Source organism: Furipterus horrens, unplaced genomic scaffold, assembly GCF_987537825.1.
Source record: "Furipterus horrens unplaced genomic scaffold, mFurHor1.1.pri manual_scaffold_11, whole genome shotgun sequence".
NCBI lineage: Eukaryota > Metazoa > Chordata > Mammalia > Chiroptera > Furipteridae > Furipterus > Furipterus horrens.
In genome coordinates this window covers 58071339-58087173 of record NW_028327181.1, presented here as the reverse complement: position 1 = coordinate 58087173, position 15835 = coordinate 58071339, and the positions used below count along the sequence as shown (strand labels likewise).

Genomic DNA, 15835 nt, shown 5'->3' with positions numbered 1-15835 from the left:
TAAAACAGCTTTCTGCACCGTGAGCTAGAAGGAATCTCGCATTTCCCACGAGAGGAATACTTCACAGTGATATTCTTTGTTCTTTAGCCTGTGATCAAGCCAATAATCCTTCCTTGTAGGATACTGCTGCCCAGAACTACCTGCTTCCAAGGCTTCAACTCTATCTGAAGAGTGAGCTTAGTCAAAAATGAGGTAGCAGCTCACCAGGGGACTCGCTGGGCAGATCCTAATCTCATAGCCACTCATCTTACTTGTTTTTCTTTATAGCATTTAACACTGTGTGTTGTACCAAATATGGTGCGTATTTATTTCATTTATTTTGTTGCCCTTCGTTAGAAGGGGAGTTGCATCAGTGCAGAGACTTTTGTCTATTTTGTTCACCAGTGCCCTAGAAGAGTGTTTGGATCATAGAGTGTTTGGATCAATAAATATTTGTTGCATGAATAAATGAATAACTTATGTAGGGTTTCTTTGCAGGACAAATACATCACACAAAGTTTTCCAACACCAGGATCTATGCACGAATGGTTCCTAATCATTTCCCCAGGTTCCTGATTTTGTGGGACATTTTCCTCCAATCAGAAAAGGCAAGGAAGGAGAGACGCTATCAGCCTATCACCGCTCGGGTCAATAACCGGTTCCCCACAAGTACCCGCCACAGGGCACCCTTCACATCAGGGTTCCTAAGGCTGTAGACAAGTGGGTTCAGCATGGGGTTGATGACAGTGTTGAAAACCCCAACCCCTTTATCCTTGTTTGAAGCCTCCTCTGAACCCAGACGCATGTAGTTGAAGATACCAGTCCCATAGAAGAGGCAAACCACGGTGAGATGGGAGCCACATGTGGAGAAGGCCTTCTTCCTGCCCTCCGCTGAGCGGATCTGTAGCACTGCAGCTGCCACATGAATGTAGGAGGTGATGATGAGAACTGTAGGGACCCCTGCCATTAGAATACACATAACAAAGAGCAGCAGCTCATTGAGTTGGGTGCTGGAGCAGGAGAGCTGGAAGAGCTGTGGGAGGTCACAGTAGAAGTGGTTGATCACATTGGGACCACAGAAGTTGAGAGTGGCCAGGGCAATGGTGTGGGTCAGTGCATTGCTGATGGCACAGGCCCAGGACACAGCCACCAGTGTGGACTGGACCATCTGGCTCATGCGGGTGCTATAGGTGAGGGGCCGGCAGATGGCCAGGAATCGGTCATAAGCCATGGCTGTCAACAGGAAGCAGTCCATTCCAGCCAGAAGGTGGAAGAAGAAGAGTTGGGAGAGGCAGGCATGGTAGGAAATTGTACGCCTGTGGGACAAGAGACGAACCAACATGGCAGGGACAGTGACGGTGATGCACCCAACGTCCAGCACGGACAGGTTCCCTAGGAAGAAGTACATGGGGGTGTGGAGTTTGGGCTCCACCAAGATGGCAGCCAGGATGCTCAGGTTGCCCCCAACTGAGGCCAGGTAGGCAAAGAAGAAGAGCACAAAGACAAGAGGCCACAGCTCTGTTGTCTCCACCAAGCCCAGTAGAATGAACTCAGTAACAGCAGTCTCGTTGGTCCCAGATTCTGGTTTCATGAGTAAGCACCTGTAAGGAAATGTTCCAGGCTGTAAGCATCAGTCGACTTAATGTATTTATGGCACATAAGTGTTTTAAAGCAACTGTCTTCAAAACTCTCTGATAAGTTCCCAGCTCGCCAGGTGATAATTTTCCCACACCCCGAGCCATACCTCTTCACTGACCTCCCATCACCCCAAAGCCTTCACAGTACTGTCAGCCGAGATGCCCCAACCCACCATCACCTTGACCCTTCCATACTGTCCCGATTGTAAGGGTCAAAATACTTGGAAAAATGAATTAAGATAAAAGCAGACTTCCTCTTTGAATGTGGTCAGTTTAAGATAGAATTTCCCCATTTTAATCTGAGGGCATAACCCAAAGGAGTAAACATATTTCAAAATAAAAAGTTAATGGTATTTCCAGAAAAACTTCAAGGCATATTAAGTCATAACCTAGGTTTTAAGACTTTTAGAAATATTAAAGATGAAGCAAAGATACAGCAAGAATCAGGGAGAAGATCCAATGGCTGCGGATAGCAGACCGTCTAGCCAAGTACATTTCTCCAAGGCGAGGGACGTACTCGAAAATAGAAATTCAAAATCCCTTGGTTAATAAATTACCAGTGTTCTTGTTGTTAAGTAAGTCTTGTTATGCTAGACTTTGAATAACAGCTTAATAAAAGGATTTTTTAATAGTGTTTGCTCCCTGCTTCGCAAATGAAATTGTAACACGACCTGTGGACTGGTTGCTGCCCAGGGCACTCACTTTTCTGCATTGCAAAGCCACTAGCCTTCCAGCTGTCCTTGACTTGGCTCAGTAGATAGACTGACAAATAGATCTAAGGAGATGTTCTTAAATGAAGCAAGCACATACACAGAGCACCAGATTGAGCTCAGCTTTTCAGATCTTATAATAAACTCCTGGTTAAAATATATTAATGTACACATATCTTCATTGCCCATGGAATAAGCAGAGCTACAGCTTCACTAAGAGTAATGTTATTTCCTTGCAAAGATACACAGGATTCAGAACAGGAAGCAGCCTGAGTCCAGTGACTCTAACCGAAGGGAAGGGGGATGAGGGTCTGAGCTCATGTGGACAGAACAGTGGATGCGGTGACCTCTGAAAGAGCCTCAGCACTCAAAGAGACATGATTGTGAGATGGTGGGGGGATCCTCCTCAGGCGTGGTCATAGCTGATAAAACTGCAAATTCATGAATGCGTTGCCAATGGACAAAATGATGGCTAGATAACAGCTCTTTACATATGTTATATTAAAGAGCAGTTAACTCCTTTCTGTTTTCCCCTTTGGGTCCATTTTCACACAAGTATTAGAATGCACCTCCGTGATTTTTTACCCCTTTGCTCCTGCTGTTTTCTCTCTGCACCAGCCTCCCTCCAACCCCACGTGGCCAAGTACATCAAGACTGGACACAAATACTGACTGCTAATGAATTCTTTGTGAAAACGTTTCCATCTCAAAAGAATCTCTCTTTCTCTCTCAGCTACTGCTACACATAATTTCAAGGAACTTATGACTGTTTACCTTCTAGCTAATCACTACCCTAAAAAGCACATCTCCCCCACTTCTCTGTAAGAATGATTTGGTTTTCCAGCAGCAGTACTTACCATAATACTTCACACATAATAGGTACTCAATATTTCTCAAATAAATAAATGATGGTTTAAGTGTCCATAGGATTTGAGAGGAGAGCGCTAGTATGAGCTGGAGTTGTCATGGAAGGCTTTGTGAACATGCTGACTTAGGGCTAGACTTTTATGAATCAGTATGACTCAGGGGAGGGTAAGGGCAAGTGCAAGGTGCAAGGGTGCTGCAGGGATGGCTGCTTTCCTTGGTTTTGATGGAACAGGCAGGTCATGCAGCAATCCACACACTGGCGTATTTCTTGCCATGTGAACCACCCAAAAGAACAGGGCCTTAGGAGAGGTATACCTTCCAGACAAGTGAGGTATAGTCGCGGACAGAAGAGCAAAAATCAGCTGCTGCCAGTCCTCGGATGGCCAGAGGTACAGCTTGCTTGGTATCAGTGGGGTTCTGGGAGGACCTCTGATCGTCCAGAGACGTTGAGAGTGTTGACAGGGTGACCACGATGCCTGTCATCAGGAGCCCTTTCATATCACCATCCTTGGGGCTTGGTAATGAGCCCCAGGTTCTGGTCACGGAGCTATGGCTGCTCCCTACTCTGGAACTGCACCCCAGTTCTCCCTGCCCGCAGCGATGAGAAGGCTCAGCAAGGCCAGTGACTGCAGGGCAGGCTCCAGGTACCCAATGAAGTCGGCGCTGGGAACGGGAGTGACCTTGTCTCAGCAAATCCCTTCACACTCTCTCCTAAGAGTAACAGAGGGTGGGCTGGCTTCATCCAGGAAAGGGGGGCGTGGGCACAAGGGTCCAGACAGGAGCCAGGCCTCCATGGTATCACCCCAGATTTTTCCCCAGAAAGGCTCCCCTTTCCAGGGTGCTCAGTCGCACCCTGTGTAAAGGTGGGTTTGAGCTGATGGCAGCAGGGGGGCAGTGGATAGCCGGGTCCCTGAGAATACTCACCCTGGCATGGGCGGAGAAGCCAGGGAGTTTTCTTCAGGAAAGAAGATGAGCAGCTATGCAGTTTCTGTTACCTACTCTAAAGTAAGCAGCTGTAGAGAAGATGAGGAAAAACAAGCGGATATCTTCTCTGTCCTAGGTCTCCAGTCACTAGGTGTTATCCCCTGGGGGGACCTCGGAAATTAGCCCTCCCAGGAAAGAAGAGACAGGGGGGAGTCATACAAGATGCTTTGCAAACAACTCCAGCCCTTCATGAGTATAGCAACAATGTCGTACAATGCTGGTATTTGGACTTCCTTCAAAAAGGCCTTATCTCTCCCCCGGCTTTATGGCAGGTAGTTGGGCAGGTGATGTAAATTTCCCTTAATCACGGGTTGCTGAGGCCTATAGGACTTGTCCACATCCCCCAAGTCACCCAGGAAGCCAGAGAGGTAATTGAGGCTGGATACCAGTTTCCTAAGGGAGGGTTTTCTTTGGCAGAGGCCAGCCCCAAGCAGGGCCTTTGAGTAGAGACAAGCTAATTTCCAGACTTGTCTTAGACCTGGGGATGAGGAGGGGGCCCCAGAGGAGAGGCAAGAGGGAGAAGTTTTCTTCATACCCAGGTTCCTATGAGTTTTCACAAACATGGTGCTTTCCCCCTCAGGGTCTTGTTAGTGGGGGCGACTGGGACTGTGTCTTGGGGGCTCCTATAATGATGCTGGAGGTGGTGGTAAGGAGCTATATGGAACTAGAAGACCCCCTGGGGAGCTGCCAGCCAATATGATTGTCTAGGCCAGGCTCTTAGAAATGGAAATGTCTTGTGAAGGTCACAGACTAACAAACAGAAGGTGTGGGAAGGTAGAGGAGTGTGTTCTTCCAAGTCCTGTACTCACCATTAATTCCGTAACACAGTGTCCCCCAAGAGAGGGTGCTCTCTCCTGTCCCACCAGAGAAGACTGGTGCAGAAAGAAAAGCACTGTAGACACACCTGCTTGTCTGGTTACGAGTTGTTTAAGTTTGTACAAACCTCTGCAACCCTCTGGGCTTCAGTTTCCTCATCTGTGAAATGGGCATATCTTCTCCAACAGAACATGCTGTGAAGATTACTAATGAAGTGATATTCATTAAGATGCTAATAGAGACCCTGGCTGCGGTGGCTCAGTGGATTGAGCGTCGGCCTGCGAGCCAAGTGTCGCTGGTTCGATTCCCAGTCAGGGCACGTTACTAGGTTGCACACCAGGTCCCCAGCTGGGGGTGCAAGTGAGAGGCAACCACACAGTGATCTTTCTCTCCCTCTCTTTCTCCTTTCCCCTCTCTCTAAAAATAAACAAACAAATAAATAAATAAATTATTTATTTAAAAAAAAGATGCTAATAGAGGTTCAACAAGACAGCAACATACCAGCTGCTAACATTTATGAGTGCTTGTTACAGACACAGGCATGTGCCAAGCACCTTGCAAGCTTAGAGTCTCTATCCATCCTCACAACAGCTGTACGAAGAAGATTACAGCAGAGCCTATGTTCTGACTCACATCTTGCAGCCATTTTTCTGATTTCAATCGTGGCTGGGTTGGAGAGTACCCTGTGGGTTTCTGCTCACTGTGAGCTTACAGTGTCCGCACTTCCTTGGGACCCTCTGATGCCATGAGAAATGGGGGTTGGGGGCGGGTTCACTAGGTCTGAGCACATCTGGAGACCCAAGGGCAGAGAACAACTTGAACACAGGAGACAGGAGACAATGGATAAACACCTCACTGCCTTTCCTTCAGACAGTTCCGGGAGGCATTCTGTATGCTCCTCCACAATCCAGTCCCTGCTGTCCACAGCAGGCACCTTGGTAATGACCCCTCAGTGAGGGATACTCCTCCTTTTTGGTGTCACTCTCGTCATAACCTCAGTCTGCTCGCTGGGACCATCTTTCAAATAAATAAACTTCCTCTTGTTCCCTGAAATGACTTCCCACTTAAACTACACATGCATCTGATCTTGGGTTGTACTTTGGTAGGAAGGAACCCAATTCTGACAGTTGGGATGCGAACAGCCCTAAGAAGCATATCTTCCAGATGAAAATCTGAATCTGGACCATTCGCCAGTGCTTGGGGTAAGTGGCGTTAGTGATAACCCCTCACATAATTACTGAGACTTGCTTGTGGTAGACCGGGAGGAGGTACAGGTTGAAGGTGAAACACTGGGCTATGTGTTAATACCAGCACACTAAGATTATGAGAAACATGATACTTCCAAGAATAGTGGAATTTTAAAAATAAAAAGATAGTGGAATTCTAAGAAAGTTTGTTAACACTCTTGGAAGCCTTGAAGAAATAGAATGATGGGCCCCAGTCAGTCAACTATCAATTCAGGATGTTGTGAAAGCCAGGATACTTCCGAGGCAACACTTAATGAGACATTAATCTTTTGCTGCCACAAGGCAGACAGAGCTGAAAATCCGACCTTGGAGCTCATTGCAGGGGTGACAGAGCTACAAGGAATTATGAACATGTAGCTTAGTTATGTCTCTTATGCTAAATTCAGAGCCCTGATAAGGAAGGAATGAGACCTTGATGCCTGCATGGGGATGTTTGAGAAGTTGAGCATGGAAATTTTGAACCCTCAGACTAACCTACACCTGACTGGCAAAAGCATCCCTGTCACCGTGCTAGTGGAGGTGAACCTCCTTATGCCTGAGGACTATGCAAAGACCTCATCTGAAGCATGACTTACAAGGTGATTCTTGTCTTTGAGAACTTTTCCTGTTTCTCCCCAGCACCTTCAGAAAAATTAGGGTTATGTCTAAGCATATTCTGAGAAAGAAAATCCCATCTATAATCCAAGAGAAAATATTTATTCACGAAAAAGAATTTCCATATCTGACTGAGGTAGGCTGAATAATAGCCCCAAATATACCCAGGCCCTAATTCCTGAAATCAACTTCGTACGGTAAAAAAGAGTTTGCATATTGTTAGGGTTCTTCAGCTGGGGACCATATCCTAGATTATCCAATAGAGTCCTAAAGTTAATTCAAGAGTCATTTTAAGAGAGATGTAGCTAGATATATGATTACAGGAAAGAAAACGGCAGTAGGATGATGGAAGCGGAGATTGGAGTATGTCGCCAAAGCCAAGGAAAACCAGCAGCCACAGAAGCTGGAGGAGACTAAGCATGGATTCTCCCTAGAGCCTCCAGAATAAACATTCCCTGCTGATAACTTGAAGCTAACCCTGTAGGATCATTTTGGATTGGCCTCCAGAACCATGAGAGAGTAAATTTCTATTGTTTTAAATCACCAAGTTTATGGTAATTTGTTATAGAAGCAGTACAATACTAATACATCAGCTAATACATCCTGGAAGAAACTGGAAGTTCCTCCAGTTTATAGAGGAGCAATATGGGAGGGGGTTGTGAGGGCTGAAGCAGTAGGTAGAGTGTTAGTGTTGAATAGGGAGAGTCATTGACATGGCAGCACTCTTCAGGATTCAGGGTTTAACATCCTGGCCAGGATGCCTATACATTGTCCTAATATACTGCTGGGAAGTCTCTTTGAAACTGGATATTGATTATAGGGCCTCTGCAAGAACCATAGACCGATCAAGATTGGCAGGCCTACCTGAGGGAACGTGTCTTCCTCCAGGTCACTGGGTGGGCAGAAATGTTCCTAGCCTGAGCTTCAAAGGGTAAGAGCTGGGTTATGGGGTCACTTCAAGATCTACAGTTGGACTGAGTCAGTGGTCTTACCTCTGGAGGCACAGAAGAAGAACATGTCTCCTAACATACCCCTGGACAAGCAAGATTGTTCCTGGCCCATGACTGCAAGTTGCTGGAGGCAAGTTACAGGTCCCTTTCAATGTATACACTTGGGCTAGGTTGAAGGGCCTGTCTCAGAGGCATGGACGAGTGTGTCTTTTGCTTTGTCCTTGGGCAGACAGGTATGGTAACTAAGAGGGACTGGAGCCGATTCATGGGCTACTTCAGCATCCACAGCCAGGACCAAGGGTGATGCAACTGTTAATGGGGCTGTAGCTGAGTCTACAGGGGGACAGGGCTGTGTCCAGGTCTGACCAGGACTACTGTCAGCCAGTCTGCCACCTGGACACAGACCTGCCTTCTCAACACAGCCCTCCTTGGTCTTGGGCTCCATCAGAGTCTCACCGTCTCCTACCTAGATTCCAAAGCTCCCACAAAGGCACTTTAGTCTGATATGGCTGCAAGGTATTGTTGCTGAGGGGAAGTATGAGCAGAGCCCTCCTTTTCTGCCATCTTATTGACTATTATATGATATGTATAGTATCACATACATTATATATATGAACAAGCTTACATTTTTGGTGTTGAGAAATTTTTATTAACTTGAAAAGTTAGAACATACACAAAATAAGTTCTTTTTTTGATACTAATATAATGCTTTTATTTTTTAAATTTTTTATTTTTTAAAGTATATTTTATTGATTATGTTGTTACAATTGTCCCAACTTCTTTTCCCTTTGCTCCCCTCTCTCCAGAGCCCCCTTTTCTCCATCAATCCCACCTCCCTTAGTACATATCCATGGGTCATACATATAAGTTCTTTGGCTTCACCCTTTCCTATATTATTCTTAACTTCCCCCTGTCTATTTAGTACCAACTAATTATGCTTCTTAATCCCTGCACCATTTCCCCATTTCTTCCCCTTTCCCCTCCCAGCTGATAACCCTCCAAATGATCCCCACACCTACGATTCTGTTACTGTTCTGGTTGTTTGCTTAGTTTGTTTTTGTTTTTATTTTTTAGATTCTGTTGTTGAAGTTGTGAGTTTGTTGTCATTTTAATGTTCAGAGTGTTGATTTTCTTTTTCTTAAATAAGTCCCTTTAACATTTCATATAATAATGGCAAGGTAAAGCTTTAGCTTTACCTTGTCTGGGAAGCACTTTATCTGCCCTTCCATTCTAAATGATAGCTTTGCTGGATACAGTAATCTTGGTTGTAGGTCCTTGCTTTTCATCAAATTGAATATTTCTTGCCAGTCCCTTCTTGCCTGCAAAGTTTCTTCTGAGAAATCAGCTGACAGTCCTATAGGCACCCCTTCGTAGGTAACTCTCTGTTTTTCTCTTGCTGCTTTTAAGATTCTCTCTTTATCTTTGATCTTCGACATTTAAATTATGATGTATCTTGGTGTGGTCTCTTTGGGTCTAGCTTCTTTGGGACTTTCTGTGCTTCCTGTACTTGTATGTCTATTTCCTTTGCCAAATTTTGGAAGTTTTCCCTCATTTTTTCACATAAGCTTTCGATTTTTTGCTCTTCCTCTTCTCCTTCTGGCACTCTTATGATTCAGATGTTGGGACATTTAAAGTTGTCCCAGAGGTACCTAAGCCTCTCCTCATTTTTTTCAATTCTTGTTTCCTCGTTCTGTACTGGTTGACTGTCTTTTTATTCCTTATGTTCCAACTCACTGATTTGAACCCGGGTTTGCTTTTCTTCACCATTGGTTTTGTGTGGATTTTTCTTCATTTCACTTAGCATAGCCTTTACTTATTCCCTTATGTGTTTACCATATTTAAGCATATCTGTCAAGCCCATGAGAATCTTTATCACCAGTGTTTTGAACTCTGCATCTGTTAGGTTGGCTGTCTTTTCATCACTTAGCTCTCCCACTGGAACCTTGATCCGCTCCACCTTTTGGGCCATATTTTTCTGTTTCCTCATCTTGACATGCTCCTGTGTTTTTTTTGCCTCTGTGTCTTAGATAGAGCTGTCACTCCTGTTACGTTGTAAGGGGCAGAGTTTTAGGGATTTGTCAGTACAGGGCTACCCATTTCACCACCTTGTGGTGCTGTGTGGAGGTGAGGGGTCTGAGAGGGAACAATGCCACTTGCTTAGCACTTGCCCCCTTTCCAGGCACTTCTCCCACTTCCGTATGGCCTTTCACCCCTCTAGCTGTTGCCCTGGCCATTGTTCCCACAGTGGGTGAGTTTGCAGATGTTCTAGGGCCATGGGGGCCCTTTAAACAAGCAGACTCTGCTGAGAGTCAAGCAGTTTTTGCCTTTGCCCCAATACCCACTGGTTTGCACAGTCAGAAGCAATGAGGCTTGATTTTCCCTGGCGCTGGGACCCTGAGCTGTGCGGTCTGGTATGATGCTGGGAGCGCACTCCAGGTGTCCCTCCTCACTTTTTAAAATGTTTGACTGCTCTTTCTGCTGGTCTGCCACTGCCACCACTGCTGCTGCCCCCAAAGCGAATCCTTTGCACCCTGATTCCGTCCCTCCTACCTGTCTGGCTGAGTATTTCTTCTTTATATCTTTGTTTGTTGGACTTCCATGCACCTCGATTTTCTGGAACTTCTGGTTGTCTCTAGTTTTGAGGTAGTTGTATTCCTTCTTAGTTGTGGAAGGAGATGCAGCATGTCTGTCTAGGCCTTCATCTTGGCCAGAAGCCTAAATTCTTAATGTATTAAATATTTGATATAAAAAGAAAATTTAACATACTAGAAAAAAATCACTGACATATTCATATGGCATTTAGATGAAAAAGTCATTTTTTGTAAGCATGACACAAAAACAAGATAAATTAACTTTGCAAAGAGACATTCTAAACAAAGTAAAGAGAAATGGAAAATTGAGAAATATGTGGAACACATACAGGAAAGAGTTACTGTTCCAAAACATGAAGTGTTTCCACCAACCATTCAGATAAAGATATACACCCCCAAAGGAGAAAAATACAAATAGGCAATTTTGAGAGAAAATAAATAAATAAATAAGTAAATAAAATAAAACATCTATGCAACAATAATAAACAAAAAATTCAAATTTAAAAATAATTCAGAAATTAATATAACTTTAAAAGTTTTGTTTATAACACACAGTGAAGTCACAAGCATTCTCCATCTGCCCTTATAAGTTGCCCCGGAAATTTCTCAAACTGCCAACCAAGATGTAAAATAGTGCACAATTATTGGCAAATAGAAAGTCAGAATATTTACCAGTTTTAAGTGCATTTTCTTAGAATGGGTTCCCCCCCCCACACACACACATTACTTTTATAAATTTAGTAAAAATAATTTCACTAGTATGGAAAGATATATAAATAAGAATATTATCCCAGTATTATTAGCAATTACAAAAAAGATAAAGGAAAAGGAAGTAACTTGAATTATATTAATATAGGTTTAGTTTAAAAGGATATAGTTTATACATGAAATAAAATATTATGCATCCATTAGAATAGATAAAAGATTTGTTTCTTGACATGTAAAGAATTATACTTCGTAATGTGAACAGGGCCAAACCATTTACAAAATAGTGTGGTGTTTTGAATATATACATGCGTGTGTGTTCATTTGTCTGAAAATCTAAACATCAATTATTACCAATAGCTACCTTTTTAAATAACAGGATTATGGTGGAAATGGTATATAAAAGGGCAATTGTGACATTCTGTACTGTTTGAACTTTTACAACAGAATATATTTCATGTAGGATGAAATTTTTAAGTAGCTAAGAATCTCTAAATTGTGAAAGAAACACTGTGATCCTGGAGTGTGAACAGAGTGCTGGAAATCAGTGTCCTTGGTCATCCTTTATGATGCTGGGCCCATGGATTCATTCAACCCAGTCGTGATGCCACCCAAAATCCCCCCTTGAGGCTTTAGGTAAGTGTTTATATGGCTGAAATACCAGAGACACCAGGATTTTTGGAAGGAAACAAAAAGCTCTGTTTTGCCACAGAGTTAAATGCTGGTGGGTAGAAGTGTTGGTGGCAGACGTGGTCACTCTTCAGGGTGAACAGAGTGACACAGTTTTTCTGTTCATTCAGATAGTAGAATCAGAGAACATTAGAGGTGGAAGAACCGTGATGATTATCTTGTGTCTCTGTCAAGTACAAGCCCAGAGAAGCTAAAGAACTTACTCCAGATCAAGACTTCTGGCCAAGATGGAGGCCCAGACTGACACGTTCCATCTCCCTCCACAACTAAGAAGGAATACAACTACTGCAAAACCAGAAATAATCAGAAGTTTCATAAAACAAATGGAAGTCCAACATATGAAGTTATAAAGAAGTGGTGCTCATCTGAATGGGTAGGAGGAGTGAAGCTGGGGTGGAGAGGTCAAGCTGTGCTGGTGGCAACAGCAGCAGCAATGGCAGAGGGATGGTGGTAAGCACAGACACCTGTATTTAAGGGGAGGAAAGAAGCACCCGGGGAGCACCCCTGGCTGCAGATCAGACCCGTCAGCTTGCAAGTCCAAAGCTAGGGAAGGCAGACTCCCATTGTCTTGAACTGTGAGGCCTGGAGGAGGTGGAGATGTAGGAGGAGGCTCCCAGTCTCTTAGCAGAGAATGAACGGCAGAATCCATCTTGGACCCCCACGCCCACAAAAAAAAAAATGCCACAGCATGGTGAGAAAGGTCACTTGATTGTGATAAGTGCATGGGGCTCCATCCCCTATAATGTAGGAGGTGTGACAGCCCCATCCAGGGAGCAAAGGTAAACACAAAAATGTCAGGATGGCACAGATCATGATAGAGATCCCAGTGATGCAGCTGAACAGACAGCAAATATCTAATCCAACGAAGCAGCAGATAGAAAATCCTTGAGGCTCAGTTCAGAGCTTTGGTTATAAGGATGCTTACAGACCCAACAGCAGATCTTAAACAAGATGGGGAAGGAATGAAGGCTAGTCCTGCTGAAATGGACAAAAACACATATGAAACTAGTGGTGAGGGCAAGAAAACCAAGGATCAAATCAACAAATTGGAACACAGGGAGGGAACAAACAGTCAACCAGTGCAGAAAGAGGAAATGAAAAGTGGGGAAAATGAGGAGAGGCTCAGAAACCTATGGGACAGCTATAAGTGGGCCAACATCCAAATCATAGGGTTGCCAGAAGGTGAAGAAGAAGAACTAGAAATTGAAAAATTATGTGAAAAAATAATGAAGCAGAACTTCCCTAACTTGGGAAAGGAAATAGGCTTACAGGTCCAGGAAGCACAGAGAGTTCCGAAAAAAAACGACCCAGGAAGGACCACACCATGACACATTAATATCAAAATGTCAAAAATTAAGGATAAAGAGAGAATCTTCAAAGCAGCAAGAGGGAAGAAGAGAATTACATACAAAGGGGTCCCAATAAGACTACCAGCTGATTTCTCAAAAGAAACTCTACAGGCAAGAAGGGACTGGCAAGAAATATTCAAAGTAATGAAAAGTAAAAACCTACAACCACAATTACGCTATCCAGCAAAGCTGTCATTCAGAATAGAAGGGCAGAGAAAGTGCTTCCAGGACACAAAGTAAAACTGAAGGAGTTCATCAGATCCAAACCACTGTTATATGAAATGTTAAAGGGACTTGTTTAGGAGAAAGAAGATAAAAACTATGAACATTAAAATGAAAACTGCATCACAACAACCAACAACAGAAGCTAAGAAATCAAAACAAAGGCTAACTAAGTAGGCAACAAGAGTAGGAAAAGAATTATAGGTATGGGGAACATTATGGGGGGAGGTCAGCAGGGAGGGGGAAGGGGGAAAGGGAGGGAGATGGTACAGGAATTAAGAAGCATAGCAGGAGGAAGTGGAGTTGGGAAGAACTATATGCACAACCAGTAGGCATGGACTAAGAAGGGGGGCAACTGGAGGGAAGGGGGTCACTGGCTGGAGGGGAACAAAGGGAAAAGAAATTGGGACAACTGTAACAGCATAATCAATAAAGCATATTTAAAAAAAAAACTTACTCAAGGTCAAGAGCATTGTGATGAGAGGAAGTGATAAGGTAACAACCAAGTTACGGATCTTCCTTGACAGTTTTCTTGACTGTTGGAGGAAGCTTGCTTTCTGTATCCTTGTAGTTTGGCGACTCAAAGAGGATCAAGAAAGAGCCATATTTCTCTCTGTCTTTTGACAGCACTGGCATGCATGACTCCAAGGGCGGGGAGTAAACTTGTAAGTTAAGGAGTTAGTCAGTAACTCTGATGAGATTTTAGCAATGTAGGTGAATGAAATATCAGCACTCTTTTCTCCTGTTTTCTCATCTGATAAACCTTCTCCCTGATGTTCTAGGAACATCTGTTCAGAGAAACACAAAATGAGTCCCCTGTACTACACTTTTTATAAAAAAATGCTCACCTGAGGACACGCTTTCATTGACTTTGTGGGGGGTGGGGGAGAGCGATGTGATAAACATTGATCGGTTGGTTGCCTTCCCCACATGTCCCAACTGGGGATTGAATCCGCAACCTAAGTATGTGCCCTGACTGAGAATTGAACCTACCACAGTTTTGGCATATGGGACGGTGTTCCAAACAACTGAGCCACCCAACCAGGGAACTATACTATGCTTTTTAGCATTTTAATCAAAATTTAAAATATTGTTTTATTCTTGGTAGAATGATAGGGCTACAAAGATGGCATTAAGGCTGCCAGAACTAGATAGTGCTAGAAAATGCAGAATAGGAAGCCCACATCTCTTATCCCTGACCCACTAATTGTATTACTCCACTTCCTTCCTCTGATCTTTTAACAGTTTCAAGGCATCTTATCTGATCTCTCCCTTGTTTCTCATCTCCCACTCTATCTCTACCTTGATCGAACCCTTTAATACCTCTACCCTTTTGCTTGCAACTTGATCCTGTTTTTCCCTATACCTCGTTTCATTTTTTCCACAAACTCCCCATTTTCAACCTTGTTTTGTGTCCCTCTATCATGTCCTTTCTCTTCACCTCCATCTTTCCTATCCTTTCAATTCCTTTATCCCCATAAAAGATCACAGAGAAGCCACACTCCATAGGTGCAGGCCAAAGGGAAGTTGGAGGGAAATGAGTTGTGAAACATCAGTGGCTCAGTCGGGATGCCAGGAATATACACTTAATCCTAGTAGGGAGGCTAGAAGAACATTCAGTAAATGATCACTCAGCTAAAGGCTGGTAAGCAGCACACAGGATGAGATAATGTTCTAGGTTAGAGAGATACTTTGCTACCAAATACAACAGACTTGTATTTACAGATACGCATTGTCTTAGCTAACAGGTTAGGGGGCTGAGAGTAAGAACTTAGAGGGGAAATTCTGTTTTTTTTTGTTGTTGTTGTTTTTTTAATGTTGAAATAATTTTCAGATGATAAAATCTAGCTTTTCAAAAGATTTGAAAATATGAGAAAAACATATGAGAAAATTCATTTTTGTATTAAAAGAGTATCGTATGTGTTAATGGACTGTTAAAGTTTTGCACACAGTGATCATGCTCTCCAGAGTTATTAGAGAATACATGACAGTACAGCTCGCCCGTTGTCCTCTCTGATTCCCAGGGCATCTTTATGTGATAGGAAAGAGAGGAGCTGCACTCTTAGTCTTGCAGAAACCTGATGCAGGAGAGTTTTATAAACAGACCAACCTACTGAACCTGAGAGAATCAGATGGCCCCCCCTGGTGGGGTAATTTGCAGGGATATTTCTGGAAATCCAGGCTCTAACCAAGCAAAATGTTATTCCCTGTGGGACATGAACCTATAAGCATTCCTAGGTTTCACTTCTACCCAGAGGGGAGCACACAATGACTGAAGTTGTAATTTGTCAAAGGACCTGACCTAGCATTAACTTACATACCCATTGCCTATGACTGGGCATTGCTCCTCTGAGAAACAATAACTATTATCCCCTACAAAACATTCTCATGCTCAGAGAGATAGAAGCAGTTCTGGATTATTTCCTAGCTACTGGCACTCAGAGCATTCCTTATTTAATTTAAAAAAAAAAAATGAAGTGCCACTGGACACTGTA

At 43.6% G+C, this 15835-nt stretch overlaps 1 protein-coding gene across 1 annotated transcript; it reads right to left on the bottom strand.

Annotated features, from left to right (window-relative positions):
* Positions 1-607: 607 nt before the first annotated feature.
* LOC149997845 (olfactory receptor 3A2-like) lies at positions 608-1570 on the bottom strand. The gene has a single exon (XM_090257518.1). It carries the CDS (start codon positions 1568-1570, stop codon positions 608-610), a length of 963 nt encoding a protein of 320 aa, XP_090113644.1.
* Positions 1571-15835: the final 14265 nt, after the last annotated feature.